Here is a 14,085-nt window from a genome sequence, read left to right on the forward strand (position 1 = left end):
TATCAAACACTCGAAAGAGTGTTTCATCAGATATCCAACCACCTCGAAATCGGTTAAAAAGCTCGGTCTTCGGCCTCGTTTTTCAACTCGCTTCTCGGTGTTTGGATATCCGATGAAACACTCCTTCTAGTGTTTGATATATTACATAACCAAGTGTTCTATTAACTAACTGTACAATATAGTGGAATATTTGTACTCGTTTCGTGCGTGTTTTATTTATGCCTAATACAATTGGATAATAATTTTACTCATTATATACTTCACACAATTACTCCATGGCTGTTTCTACAACACTATTACACTCTATAACTTCTTTTTCACTCTATAACGCGATATTCTTTTGAATACATAACGGTTGCGCTATGCATATGCTTGGAGTTCTGAAGAGCTTTTCGAAACGATCCGCCGTCTCTGCTTGATTTTAGAGACAGCGCTATTCATGAGGACCATAATTGTCTTGACTGTCTTATTGCCAAAGTCGCTGGAGAAGTAGTGCACTGCGCTGCACAAACCTTGAGAAAAGAAGAATTCGAAGAGAACTCGGGGTTTTAGGGAAATCACCGGACCACTATCGGAATTCCACTACTTTTCTACAAGCGACAGCTGAATAGGTGGTTTGCAAACCAATCTTTAGAGACACAGATAACAATGCAAATGAAATCTTTTGTTTTCGTTCACCAACATGGCCGCGATGACGTCACGTGAGAACCGCCCATTCAATAGTGGACATGTTGAAATATATTGCTGATGCTCAGTATACAGGTATGTAAATTTGTTTACATACAGTAGCTTTTAAGTGTGTCGGCGACCTTCACGACATGGGGGTTATTTCTTTCTAAGTTACTAGTTACCTTGATATTGTACACTTGTCTTTCACCAAATATTCAAACACTATCATTTTTACCAGCCATTTCACTGACCCAAAAACAAAATTCAAGTGACCTAAATTTTCTTTTAAGTGCACATTTGCATCCCCTTGAAAGTAAATTTAACCCTTTAATTAATTAAGGGGTTATGTCACGTTACAGTAGGGTTTTTCGGGGAAATCATTTAGTTAATCTCGAGTTTAAATCTCGAAAGTAGTAATGTGGAATTCCTTTACTGATAAAATTATCGTTACATCACAAACAAGATGATTCTGAGCGAAAATGATCCTTATCCAGACGATTTGCCGCAAACTTGAAAAACGTCAAACTTGAAAAACTTTTTTCAAGATCATTACCTAAATGCAATCCTACTTTGTCAATGTTATGACGAAATTCACTGTCAATAACAGGACAGACGCATGAAAAACTGACATCAATTTGTTACATCAGATTGTTTTTTGCAATAACAAAAAGGCACAGGGGTCGAAATTAGGTCAAAACACGAGACGAACGAGAGACAAAAAGGCGAGAAACTATATTTATAAATTTATGTGTCTGTTCGCTTATTGACAATAAAAATTAACGAATGAGCGCACGAGAATTTTGCAGTCATTGTAAAAAGGGTTATTGCAATTTTTCATTCTACTTTTTGGTGCCATTTTGAATGATATGGCCCCGCTTTTAATTAACTCTTGACGTTATTTTTTTTATTGTCTACGAAGTTTGCAGGCCACAACTAACTCCGAATGAAGCTAAACTTTTGCGGAGAACGTGACGGTGGTGGTGAGGTACTTCAGCCGAACGCTGCGGTAATTCGTGGCAGACACCTCGATCTTTTAACTTGATTTTGAAACAGTTTTCTCTGTTAATACAGACTACTGGCGCTTTAAAATGCGAGCAACAGATTTTCGTTAATACGGTTTAACACCAATGCCAGGCACACGCGTGGAAAACCAACCACGTACTGGTGAAGGTCTTCGAGGACTCTCGTTATCCAAACTTACCAAGCGCGGATTGTGTAGAAGTAATTTTGAGTATGCTCGTCGCCAAAACAGAGGGAAGTGTAATATGTTTTCTAGGGTGACATCAGGAGCCTTTTGGTGGCGACAAATAGCAGGATATCCAACTTCAATGTCGGCAATGCGCAAAGAAAAAACAGGTTGTCTTTAGTCCCATCCACACTGATGCCTTTTTTCCAAATTCTCTGTTTTCACGGCGATATTGTATCGTTTTCAAGTATAAGCAACCAACGATGTAAACAACTGATTTCAAAGATTCTTCCACGGTTTATACGTCATTTGGGTTTAAAGTTTCCTTTATTGGCCTTTAGAAAACAGTCCTAAGAAAATACGCGCGCTGATTGCCGGTTAAAAATTGTGTTTCTATAACTCGATGAAGATACAGAACTAGCACGAGCTGTTGACGCAAAGAGAATTTACATTTTGATAATTAGAGTTAACAAGTTGTTTCCCTTGTTCTCGTCGCGTCGTTTTCTAAAAGAAATAGAAAACATGTACTCCGTGTTTCTATCGATTTATAGAAACACTCGCGAAATTTTGGGAGAACCCGAAAAAGCTATGGAAACACTCGCCTGCGGTCCGTGTTCCCACAGCATTTCTCGTTCCCCAAACTTTCACTCGGTTTCTATAACTCGATACTGAAACACGGTACATGTTTTCTATTTCTTAAGTAATAATGCGTCTAAGTCAACGTTTTCAGAAAAAATAGGAAGAAAAGGAAACGTCCGTTTCCAAGCGAAATGGTGGCAAATTGTTCGGTTAAAACCTGTAAAAGGTATACGTTTTGACGAAATCGCATTAGTGTGCTTGGGACCTCGGTTGAAAGGGAGCGGCCGTACACTGTTTGTTATAAAAGCCGGAGATTAAAACCCCCTCCAAAACATATTGGGATAAAATTTGCTGTAAAAGAGGGAAAAGCGGAAAATTATTAACGCAGACCCACTTACATGATTTAATTTCAAAGCAGTTTAACGTCTTAACGACGCTTTTACTGGTCGTTCCTAGATCAGACGTCCTAATACGAGAAATACTGAGCAGGGTTTCTTAGCATTGACGAAATCTGAATTTAATTGTGGCTGATTTTTTTATTTTTAATGAGGACATTGATTATTTGGAATCTCACTGGCCCAATTGAAGTGCGTCCCGCGCGTCTTGAGTAGCTCTTAAGAACCAAACCTTTAATATAATGCATGTAGATCGAATTAGACCACGTCCTCCACTGTCAATACAGTCAATAGCTACAGAAAAATAGCATTGTAGACAGAGAACGAAAAGAATAAATTCACTCAATTTTGCGGGATGTGGAACCTTCGGAACTGAGAATACACAAGCCAAACACAGTTTTTGCCGTATATTTGCGCTCTTACAGATTAAAAAGTGATATTTGCTTTTCGTTTATTTTTGTGCTTTTTTTCCGTTTGTGGTTTGTCAATATGAATAAAAGAATCTAAATTGGAAAACACTTCATTGTGAACACTTATAACCAAGGAACTCCGTCATTTCCTACAAAAGGCTCGATATTGAAATAATAACAAACACAAGTGATCATGATGCTAGTATACATAAATTAGTTAGCTTTAAGAAATTTAGTTTTCTACAATTATAAAGGTATTTTTTTTTGACAGAGAGAGAGCTCTTTACAGCCCTGTGGAAGGTCTTTTTTTTAGCCTACTGCACGCGAGGAAGGCCAGACCGACGTAAACTTAAGGTTCTCATAGAAAACAGACAATTTTACGTTTGCTTTCAAAACTAACTGATCCGCATCGCCTTAATTAATATAAGTTCAGTTGGCAACGTTTACCGCATTATAATTACTCGGAAAAAAGAGACAAAATTTTAAATGAAAATGTTCACAGCGAGCTTATAATTATGCACTTTGCCAACCTAAATTTCTCCATGTGGTGATGATCCACGCAGCTCAACCAACAACCGTAAAAAGGTTTAAAGTCATATTCTTTGCTATCCAAACTGGTAAAGAAAATACTGGTAAAGAAAACAATAGTATCATCTGCAAGTATTCTAAAAAGAATTCAAAATGAACTTATTGAATTGTAACATTTTGGATATTTTACACATTCTCAAGAGTTTTTTCTTGCCTGTTTGCTGTTCTTTGTTAAAGTTTTAAGACATTGAAGGGTTTTTTGTTCTTTAATTTATTAATATGAGATTCTATCTTCAAGACTCCATAAGTCTGATTGTTTTGAATAGCTAATCCTTGGCACAGCCCCTGACTTACAGATGACATTCAACAGAAATTAGCTAAAAATTAAAATACAAGATGTTTTAATGTTTCAGCTCTCTATCGGATATAAGTTGGCTTAGCCAACTTCTTTTTCTTACGATCGTCATCCTTCCGTCAAACTAATTTTAGTCGTCTTCTTTAATGGAGACAATGTCGGGTATATGATATTTTAAGGCGGCATGTTGTTTTCCACCCGTCTATTTGTTTTGATATTTCTGCCCTGAATAGCTTATTTGTGGCTTCAGGCGCAGCTTTTGTGCAATTTATTCCAACCAAAAAAACAGCCGCAAATTACTTGAATGCGCCAAATGACTCCGAGGGTTTCAAGGTTTTGGCATTTCTAGAATCATGACAAATATACATATGCCTTTTCCTAGTTATAACTCTTATATTGTACTATCAATCACTACTTATGTCCAGGCCGGCCGGGCCTGTCAAACCGCGTTTCTAACAACACTCCAAGTTGCCTCGAGCATTACAAGTGGCCATTCGGCTGGAACCGGCACGAAACATGTCCATTTTTAGAACAAATATCGTAAAGGAAAAAACCCTTCTCTTCTAATATCGTTAATTACTGACGTCTTCTCCGATCGATGTTGTCAGAAGCTGTCGTGTGATGCATTGTGATTCGTTTAACATATTGATTTATGAGTTGACTGTGATTGGCATAAGACGATCCAGCAGAACAATAAGAAAACAACATTAAGTCATGATTCCACAGATTCGCAAGTGTGGTGTTTAGTGAAGCACGCGATAAACCTTGACATAAACACTGATGAACTTCATTCTTAGACTAAACTGAACGCCACAAGATAGGATAAGGATGTGGTACTGGATTTTGGCGTGGCTGCTGACCGTTTTGACCGTTATTGGAAATGGACTGGTTATTTGTCTGATAATAAGCAATCGAAGTCTTCACACGACACCAAATTGGTCGGTGCTCTCACTGGCGCTTGCAGATCTCGGTGTTGGACTTACATATTTCCCTCTTCTCTTCGCTTTGAACGTAAACAATTTAGATGGACCGCCGGCAACAAACAAAACATTTTTTTTAGTTTCGCGTACCTTTCTCTACTTGTCAGCCACAAATCTCTTTGTAATGATCCTTGATCGTTATGTGGCTATAGTACATCCACTGAAGTATCTTAATGTCGTGAGAACGAGGATCATAGTCATGTCTCTTGCTCTGGCCTGGTTTGCTCCAATATTAATCTTCAGCTTGCCCTACGCTCTTAATTTTAAAGATAACAGACAATTCCTCTTGGTCTTTCGAGTAATTTTGTTCCAGCTTCTACCAATTGTAATATTTGTCCACGTAACTTACCGGATATTCCTTATTATGCGAAGGATTTCAAAGAGGACTTCAAGGATTTTTGCCCAACTTGCCTTTAACCATGCTCCGAAATCTTCGACGGGCGAAATCTACTCTGGGATCGAAAGTAAGGCTGCTTCAAAAATGACAGTGGCTATTATTTTTTTCTTCGTTATATGCTACGTGATAGAGAATTACAAATGCTTTTGCTTAGTGTTTGAAATGTGCTTGGTAAGTCCCACTCTAGGGCAAGTAATTGATATGCTCTTTGTAATTAATTCAGCCGCGAATCCCATCGCCTATGCTTTCCTTAAAAGAGACATCAAGACCACCTTCCTTCGTCCATTTGCTCGACAAAAAAGGCAAATTTCAAGTGCAAAAGGGACGGACGCGTCGAGTTCAGAACACAGAAAAGAACTATCGTTGTCCGTCTTGTGATGTCGCATTATATCCTGAACATTGATGCCTCTACAATTGAAACAAATGAAGACATTTTTGAGAGACTGCTTGGTTACGGTTACCGTTGAAAAATTTAGACTGATGGTTTTTGTTTCGTGGACGTCATGCATGACATGCGACCATTCTTTGCTCTACTGAAGTTGATGAGCCAGTTACTGTCTCTCATAACAACAAGACAGTTGTTCCGACATTTGTTTCCTGGAAGGATTTATTTGTTTAGTATTAGGAGTGGTTCTATTTCAAGTCGGCTGAGTGTTTTTGTAAAGCTAATCCTCGGCATGATCCTCTGACTCACAGTTGACATTCAACTAAAAATAGCTAAAAGGAATAAAAATATGATAAAATCACACAACTAATGTTTTCAAATCGACTTAGGCCCATTTTTGTAACTGTGTTGTGAAATTAATTAAATTTGTCAACTGAGGAACTTAATGATGAATCTTCTCGCAGACAATACCTTGCTTTTATGTAGCGCCGCTGGGCGTAATTAGCTGTTTCTCAACCAATCCCTAAATGCGCCATTATGCCATTGTAAGACAAAAGATTCGGGTGAACCTTGGGGGAACCTCACGTATGCAATCTCGATTATAAAAATTTTAAATCTGCGAAAATGAATTACGTTTTTGTTCACATTGAAGAGAGAGAAAGAGAGAGTGAGTATATTTCATTGTAAATGAAAGTGCCCGGCTGTATAGTTTCCGGGGAAAATAACAAACTTGTTTTTACTGATCGATGGCGCATATCGACTTCCGATCCACGCGAACACGAAAGAAATTAAGATAAAAGTTGATTGAAGCAACCTTAACTTGGCGAAAATTCCAATTAACTTTCCAGGAGCTTTATACTGTCCCTCGTTTTCTCACAGCCAAAAACATTGGCCGATTGCTTCATGACATTGCGCCATTTAAACTGTGGGATACCTTTCTATACCATTGAGGAAGATTTCATTTCTTGGGTTTACACTTTCGACAAAAATCTGTTTTTCTCGTGCAGTGACCTTTGAAATGAAAGTACACATGCAAACTTTAATTTACAACAGGTCAGCTTATAATTTCGGACATTTACGGAAACCACCGAGACAAGACCCTGAGTGAACTTGCACTTAACAAGGCAACTACAGCTGAACGGAAACTAAACTGTATAACATTTTTTCAACTCCAAACGGACATCAGTCGCCATGCAGGCAAACATGCGGTGAACTAAAACAGAAATAATGTAATCTGGTTGTTTAGGAGTAATTTTTTGTCACCTGCGCCTATATCGCAAGCCATTTTTTGAGCTTTTCAAATGACAAATGACTTTCGTCTATTTCAAATTCACAGTGAGTCCCCAAATTCATAATTAATCAACTAGCCATTCGAAACTTTGCAACTTTGCATCCGGATGTTATGGAGATGAAGAATTGTGTTTAAGTGAAATGGTAAAAGGAAAACGACAAGCTACTTCCCTGAAGTTAGGAAATGAGCTGATATCGAAAAAAGTTTCTTCCCGTGATTTTTGGCAAATCATGTTTCAGCCACACGTTTGACGCCCCGGGTTAACAAAAGGGAGCTTACGAAACGAAGACGACGACGGCTACGAGGACCTCATTTAAAAGTACGATGTCGCGTTATTCATATCACTACGAAACTATTTCATGTCGTTTCGCGTTAAAAATGTGTAGTAACTGTCGAGGAATTAAACTGGTATGACTGGATTGGAAGCGTAGAGAGAGAACTGAAAATTCATCGTCATGTGCTAACGTCCTCGACAGAACCTTGAATTTGGTCATTTCACGTGGTCATTTAGGAGATGATGGCAAAAAAATGTACCAAAATGTAAAACGCACGTGCAGAGCGTGCAGAGCCATTGTTTTTGTTCACTAAACCCATCGTTTTGTAGCGTCATCGTTGCCGTCGGCGTCGTCGTTCCGTAAGCTCCACCCTATACACCCTTTTAATAAGTCTAATACATGCCGTTTTCCGCTAATGACGTCGAACTCACATGCTTTCAAATTTTATTCAGAAATGTACAAAGGCCTAAAACTTTTCCGATTTCTTTTCTTGTTTTAAGCCTTGGTATATTTCTGAATAAAATTCGAAGTCATTAGCGGAAAACGGCATATATTAGACTTATTAAAAGCGTGTATAGTAAATCTTTCCACGTAAAAGTACCACTCGGAAACACTAAATTTAATTCCTAATTTCTCAGTTTTATTTGACTGTCTTCTCTCTGTCGATAACAAATATTTGATGGTGGATAGATGTAATGATCAAAACAGTGACATTGGGCACATTTTTCTAGCTGCTTCATGGAATGTCGGAGATAACGAATTACAACCCGCTTGCTTTTTTCTTCGTTCCCGGAATTGACAGCCACTCGGCGGGTACATGCGGAATCATTCAGAATCATTTAAGCCAAGATCAAACCTCGCAGCCTTGACGAACGTTAAACTTACACTGAAACCAAGCAAAGATATCGGAGCCTTTGTACATCAAGGTGTAAAAATAATGAACACGATATTAAGATATGTGCTTCACACTGAGTACTTCACCGACTTGATGACAATACAATCTTGGTAAAGTGGTGACTTTTTGAGTCCACGGTTAACAGCAAATATTAAAATTTGTAATAATTATCTTTGCTTAAAATGAAATCGAAAGTTCACTATGGTTATATTGTGAAACAAACCAGATTCAGTCAAGATGGAAACTATCTGATATTGACAGACTGATTTGAAATCTCTTGTATTAACATGACGCATTTTTTATTTTCAGTAAATATTCGATAGAGAGGAGCCTTTGTTAGTACATCGGGCAACTATGAATATCCTCTCAGTTATTGGACTAGTAAGTTCCTCGATGGTTGAAACAAGAAACTGAACTTAAATAATTAAAATAAACTATTGTAGACATTGTAGCAATAATCTCGGATTATTAAAGTGCGTTCGATAGTCGCTTTGGAAGCAAAGCAGAAGGGTAGGAAGTTCAGTTGAGGATACGAGCATGCACTTCTTGAGATGGTTCAATAAGCGTAAAGCACTATGACTCATGTGATAGGAGTGAAATACTTCGCCACTGGGTAGACACTGAATCAGTGAGTGGGATCTGTTTGATTTAAGCCCCCCCCCCCACCCCCCCCCGGGATTTAAGAAGGTAAGCAATGGTCAAAATAACAACGCATTGTTTCTGTGGAAATAATACAACGTAAATAGCACCCCTCCTCCCCCCCCTTCCTTCCTGAGAGAGTATGTGGTTGCTAGAAAAATTTTCAAGTTTACTTCAACTTTTTTCTTACAGCAAGTTATGGCTATTAGTTCTACTTTTCGTGTGAATAACTTGAATTCACGAAGTTGTTGACGTTTTAACACCTTTTAAAGCGGACTTTGACCTGACCGACTTATTGCCAACCAGTCAACCGCGCTAAGACGCGAGGCTGACGAGGCGACAGCCTTAACAGAGACGAAGATTGCTGTGTTTTCAGAAAAAAATTTGGAGCGCTGCTGGTAAGGGCACAAAGGCCTCTTATCATGTAACTTTAAGGACCAATGAAAGCGCGTGTTTTGAAGTGTTTCATTAGATTGAAACTGGCATGACGCGACATCGTTAACGTTCACGTGGATATTTATGATCGACTGAAATCATACTTCTTTTCCATTTCTCGGACCATCGTGCCGTGTACACTTGCTTTGAGTGTTCTTTAATATTTATTTTTGAAACAGTGTGTGAATCATGAGCTCAAGACTGAACCAGCGTACGTGTTCTTTTATCGGCCGCTGTTGTCAATTTCGGCCCGGGTGCCATTGTTCAGCAGAGCAGGTTGTTTTCGTTTTGTGACCATTGGGTTGTAAAAAAATTCAATTAATTTTCAAAGGAAATCATATTTTCTGTAAAGTACACAATTAAACGATCAATTTGACTTCTAATTCAGGGCTATATCTTGCAAAATAAAAATTATTCAAGTGAAACAACGTTCATATGTCATGCAGGAGAGTTTGATTCCTCATGACATGTTTCACACTGAAAACGCTCTCGCGATTTTGTACATGGTATTGTATTTTTCCCAACTTGATTATTGTGTATTCCTGTTAAAATTGCGGCCGTTCAAAAATTACAGCAGTATTTTCAATATTATTGCACGTTCACACTTACATTGTTCGAGATACAAAGTTTACATACATTTCTATTGTTATTGTGTTATTGTTAAATGAGATATAACAATGGGAACATTTCCATTTTCTCCCAAATTATGTTTTCTTCTTCTTAAAAGTGAATAAAATGAACGTCACAAAGGCAGACTCGATTTTTTTGCTTTGTGCACGCTCAACTCTTCGAAGAAGTGACGATTTTTCAATAAAAGTGGAGTTTTCTTTACGTTACCGGACAATGACACTGTTAATGTCTTGTATGTTGCAGTTTGAATGTCAAAGCACTTATTGTTCCAAAGTGCTTTCCGCGAAACATCAAAAGGCTTTTTTCAAATGCAACTATCGATTCCCATGTTTCCCACATTACACCGTAAACATCACTAGCTGCATTTGAGAATTTGTAGGCATGTTTTTGAAGAGCCCGCTAATTCCCCAACTAAAAAGGCCTACTCTGGGACCTTAACTCGCCGCGAGATTGTGCGAGCTAATGCGAGTTAAGGCGAGATAAGGAAAAATTGAGCTTGCCCATCAGTTGTGAGTTTGTGCGAGTTAAGGCGAGTTATAGGGAAAATGATCAACCTAATGTTGAGGTGATAAGGGTTAAAACATATAATTTGCTTTATTAGTATAATTTTCAGCGGTGAATATAAGAATTTAGAGTTATATTCACCGCGCTACCCGGTGAATATAACATTTTGGAGGCGCGGCTGCTAAGCCAATCAAGCACTTTTCCTGCCTTTTTATCTTGTTTTAGCCCGTTGTTTTGCACTTTTCTTGATATTCACCGCTGAAAAATACACTAAAACAATTATTCGCCTCAGGCTCAGTAAATATTGGGGAATATTTTCCTCGACTACATCTCGGTAAATATTCACCAATATTCACTTCGCCTTCGGCGAAGTGTTGTTAAGTAACATACATATAAAGATGCCTTGGAATCTTTGTATGCCTTATGTATATATCCCTAACAGCCTCCATGTTGCCCAATTACAAAAAAAAAAGTAAACAAAAAAACTTCAGATGAGCTCCAAAGTTGAATGAAGCCAAATCTTATTTAAAGTCAGTAACTGAATTTCTTTTTCCCTTCAACTGTAATTGGACACGGATTGTGTCAGTAGGTCCTGGAATTCGTCCACAGAAAGGCCAGAGAGACAACTTCACTCGTGAACGGCCATATTTACAACAGAGCATTTTAGGCGTCCCAGTCTGCGTGAAACCATATCTCGCCTCTGTCTGAGACAAGACCAGACACGCATGGTTCTTACGTTACGTTTATGCCTATAAAATCAACTGAAATGTCAATTGCTGGTTTAAAAAAAAAAAAAAAAAAAAACCAGCATGTTAATTTTTTTGGTAGGCTAGGTATCGAAGAGCCATAACATTTGCGCTTGCGCTGACGGAATGTTTGAACAAGAGAGAAAAACGCAGTACCTCCAGACACCGGCGCTGGAGCGTCGTACCAAACGATTCATCCCGGGATTTCGGCCCGTTCGATCGCTTTTGGACGCAGTTGGCCCTTCGCTGCTTTCTGCTACCGACCTTGCCTCCCGGTACGGCATTGAGGGAGAGATATGTCGGCCCCTAAACCATTTGTGACAAATCCCACGCCTACTCACAGACCGCCCTTGTCAATATGGCGTAAGAATTAGATGGCTTATATATTCAAGAGAAAAGTCATTTTATCTGTCACATGGTAAGCACTGGAGTCGCAGATTACAAAGTGTGCGCATGCGCCCCGCTAAAGGTAACGTACATACAGTAATAAGCTTTTCCCGAATAACTACAGGAGCTAATATCTTGGAGACATTACATTTACAGCTAAAATACATAACATATACAAATACCTTCTAAATACAAAAAGGCAAGGAAAAGGAAACATACAGGTCAACTACTCTGCTATATTTTCTGTTGAATGAATGATATCAATAAAACTATTCAAAGTAGTGGCAAAAGTTGGACATCCGTCACTTTTTAGCAGCGCTACATGGCTCAAAGTCAGTCAAAATTCCGTAGTTTTACTGTAAATTTAGCCGCGTTTGCCCCCCGCCAAGATGGCGTCAAAAACCGTGGAAGCATGTCTATCGGTGTACGCAGTAAGTACGTTGGAATTGATATTCGATTATAAAAAATTTAAAATAACCAATCGCATTTGGTGTAATTTCCATCACTGTGAACCGTCCCCATTACTGACCATCATTGGCTATGATTGGGCATCATTGCCTCCAGTGACAATTTTTCGCGATAAAAGAAAGGGAATGTGGTTGGTTGGCCAAAAAGAAAGGGAATCTCTTAATTTCCAGTCACTAAACTTCTCCCAAATTGACATTTCAATATAACACAGCTAAAGCGACATACCATAGCGGAATTGCCCGGGCGTGTACGGTACTGAAAAGAACTTTTGTTTATGTGTTTGATGTTATGAGAGCACGACGGGAAGCTAACTCCAGTGGCGAGTCAACTCACTTCTGAAAGGTTGTTGTTGAAACGACACCATCTGGACCAATCTCGTTCAGGGTCTTTCCTTCCTCCCTGGACCTTGGGAACGAGGTTGCATCTGAACGATTAAATTCCAACAATTGACCTCTTTAGCTTGTACGTTTTGTTTTTCCATTTCAGACCACGTGATGTTACTCTAGGAAACAGTTTCTTTCAAATGTCGTCTTCTGCATGTGCATATCTATGCATAACTTATGAAAAAACAAAAGGAAAATTCCCTTGGGAAGATCACGTGGTCTGAAATGGGAAAACAAACCGTACAAGCTAAAGAGGTCCATAGCCCTTATTCACGATAGCCGCCATGTTGGTTTTCAAATTGTCATGCAAATTAGCCATGTGTTATGCTGGGGGCAAACATTTAAATAAAGGCAAATTGCGGAAAATCGGCTCGTCGAAATATTGAATTAACATTGCTAAAAGTACATTTTAGAATATAGAATTAAGTACCTTTTATAATAAGTTTATACCTTTTGATTGCCTCCGACATTTCTCCTTTCTACCTTGTTATCTGCTAATTTTTCAGTAAAAAAATCGAAGTAACTTGTGTGTGAGCATTCTATTTTACTACTTAGGTGATAAACATTCAATGAACATGAAACAAATCATCTGTGTGGCTAAGATGTTCGTTATAACCTACCGAACTTGTGTTGTTTGCCCCCTCAGGAGTGTGTAGGTAATTTGCATGATAATAGCAAATCCAACATGGCGGCTATCGTGAATAAAGTCTATTACGGGTATGGCAAAAACGCGGAAATTTGAATCAGACCAGGAAAAGCTTTCTTCAAATCATGAGGCGACAATTTATTCAGGATAAGATCCAAACGCTGATCAGGAGCCTATGAGTAGGAGCGAACAACGGCCTTATATTCCTGTCACGGCGTTTTCACAGACCGATTTATTTTTAGATTAAATTTCCCGCGTGATTGCATGGATGCCTGGTAACTCAGCTGGAATAAGCCATTTTGAAATTCGTAAAGTAGCGCTCTGCGCATGAACAGATCGCAATACCACTGACAAAGGTTTTATTTTAATCCGGCTCGTCAGTTCGGTGTGAACAGGGCGAAAATTTTGCACTGAACGGTTCCGTGCGAACAAAATGTCCGGTCAAATTTTCAGCCGGTAGAAAATTCGTCCGGTACCATGTGAATGTAGCCTCGGAACTAATAATCGAAAGGTCGTAGGTTCGACTCCTGCCAAGGAGCACTCGGATTTTTCCGATCATCCCCTACAGCTCAGTGGTAAAGCATCCGAACAAATAATCGTAAGGTCGTAGTTTCGACTCCTGCCGAGAAGCACTCGGATTTTTCCGAATATCCCCAACAGTCGGAAAGTCGTAGGTTCGACTCCTGCAAAACAGCAATCGGAGTTTCCCGAGTGTCCCCGTGTCCTAGCTCCCAGCTGAGCTCATGTCACGGCAACAACACTGTAAAGAGGTGCAAAAATTCAACAAGGAAAAACACTGCCAGTTTAAAAGGGAAGCTCCACCTCAGTCTTACGGGATATATATTCGCTTCAATTTATGTCCTTTGTAGCTCTCCAAGTAACTTTTACAACTGAAGCACACC

At 38.9% G+C, this 14,085-nt stretch overlaps 1 protein-coding gene across 1 annotated transcript; it reads left to right on the forward strand.

Annotated features, from left to right (window-relative positions):
• Positions 1-4,525: 4,525 nt before the first annotated feature.
• On the forward strand, positions 4,526-6,319 carry LOC138041122 (adenosine receptor A3-like). Its single transcript, XM_068886889.1, has one exon. It carries the CDS (start codon positions 4,951-4,953, stop codon positions 5,875-5,877), a length of 927 nt encoding a protein of 308 aa, XP_068742990.1. The 5' UTR covers positions 4,526-4,950; the 3' UTR covers positions 5,878-6,319.
• Positions 6,320-14,085: the final 7,766 nt, after the last annotated feature.

This window comes from Montipora capricornis, chromosome 3 (assembly GCF_036669925.1).
Source record: "Montipora capricornis isolate CH-2021 chromosome 3, ASM3666992v2, whole genome shotgun sequence".
Taxonomy (NCBI): Eukaryota; Metazoa; Cnidaria; class Anthozoa; order Scleractinia; family Acroporidae; genus Montipora; species Montipora capricornis.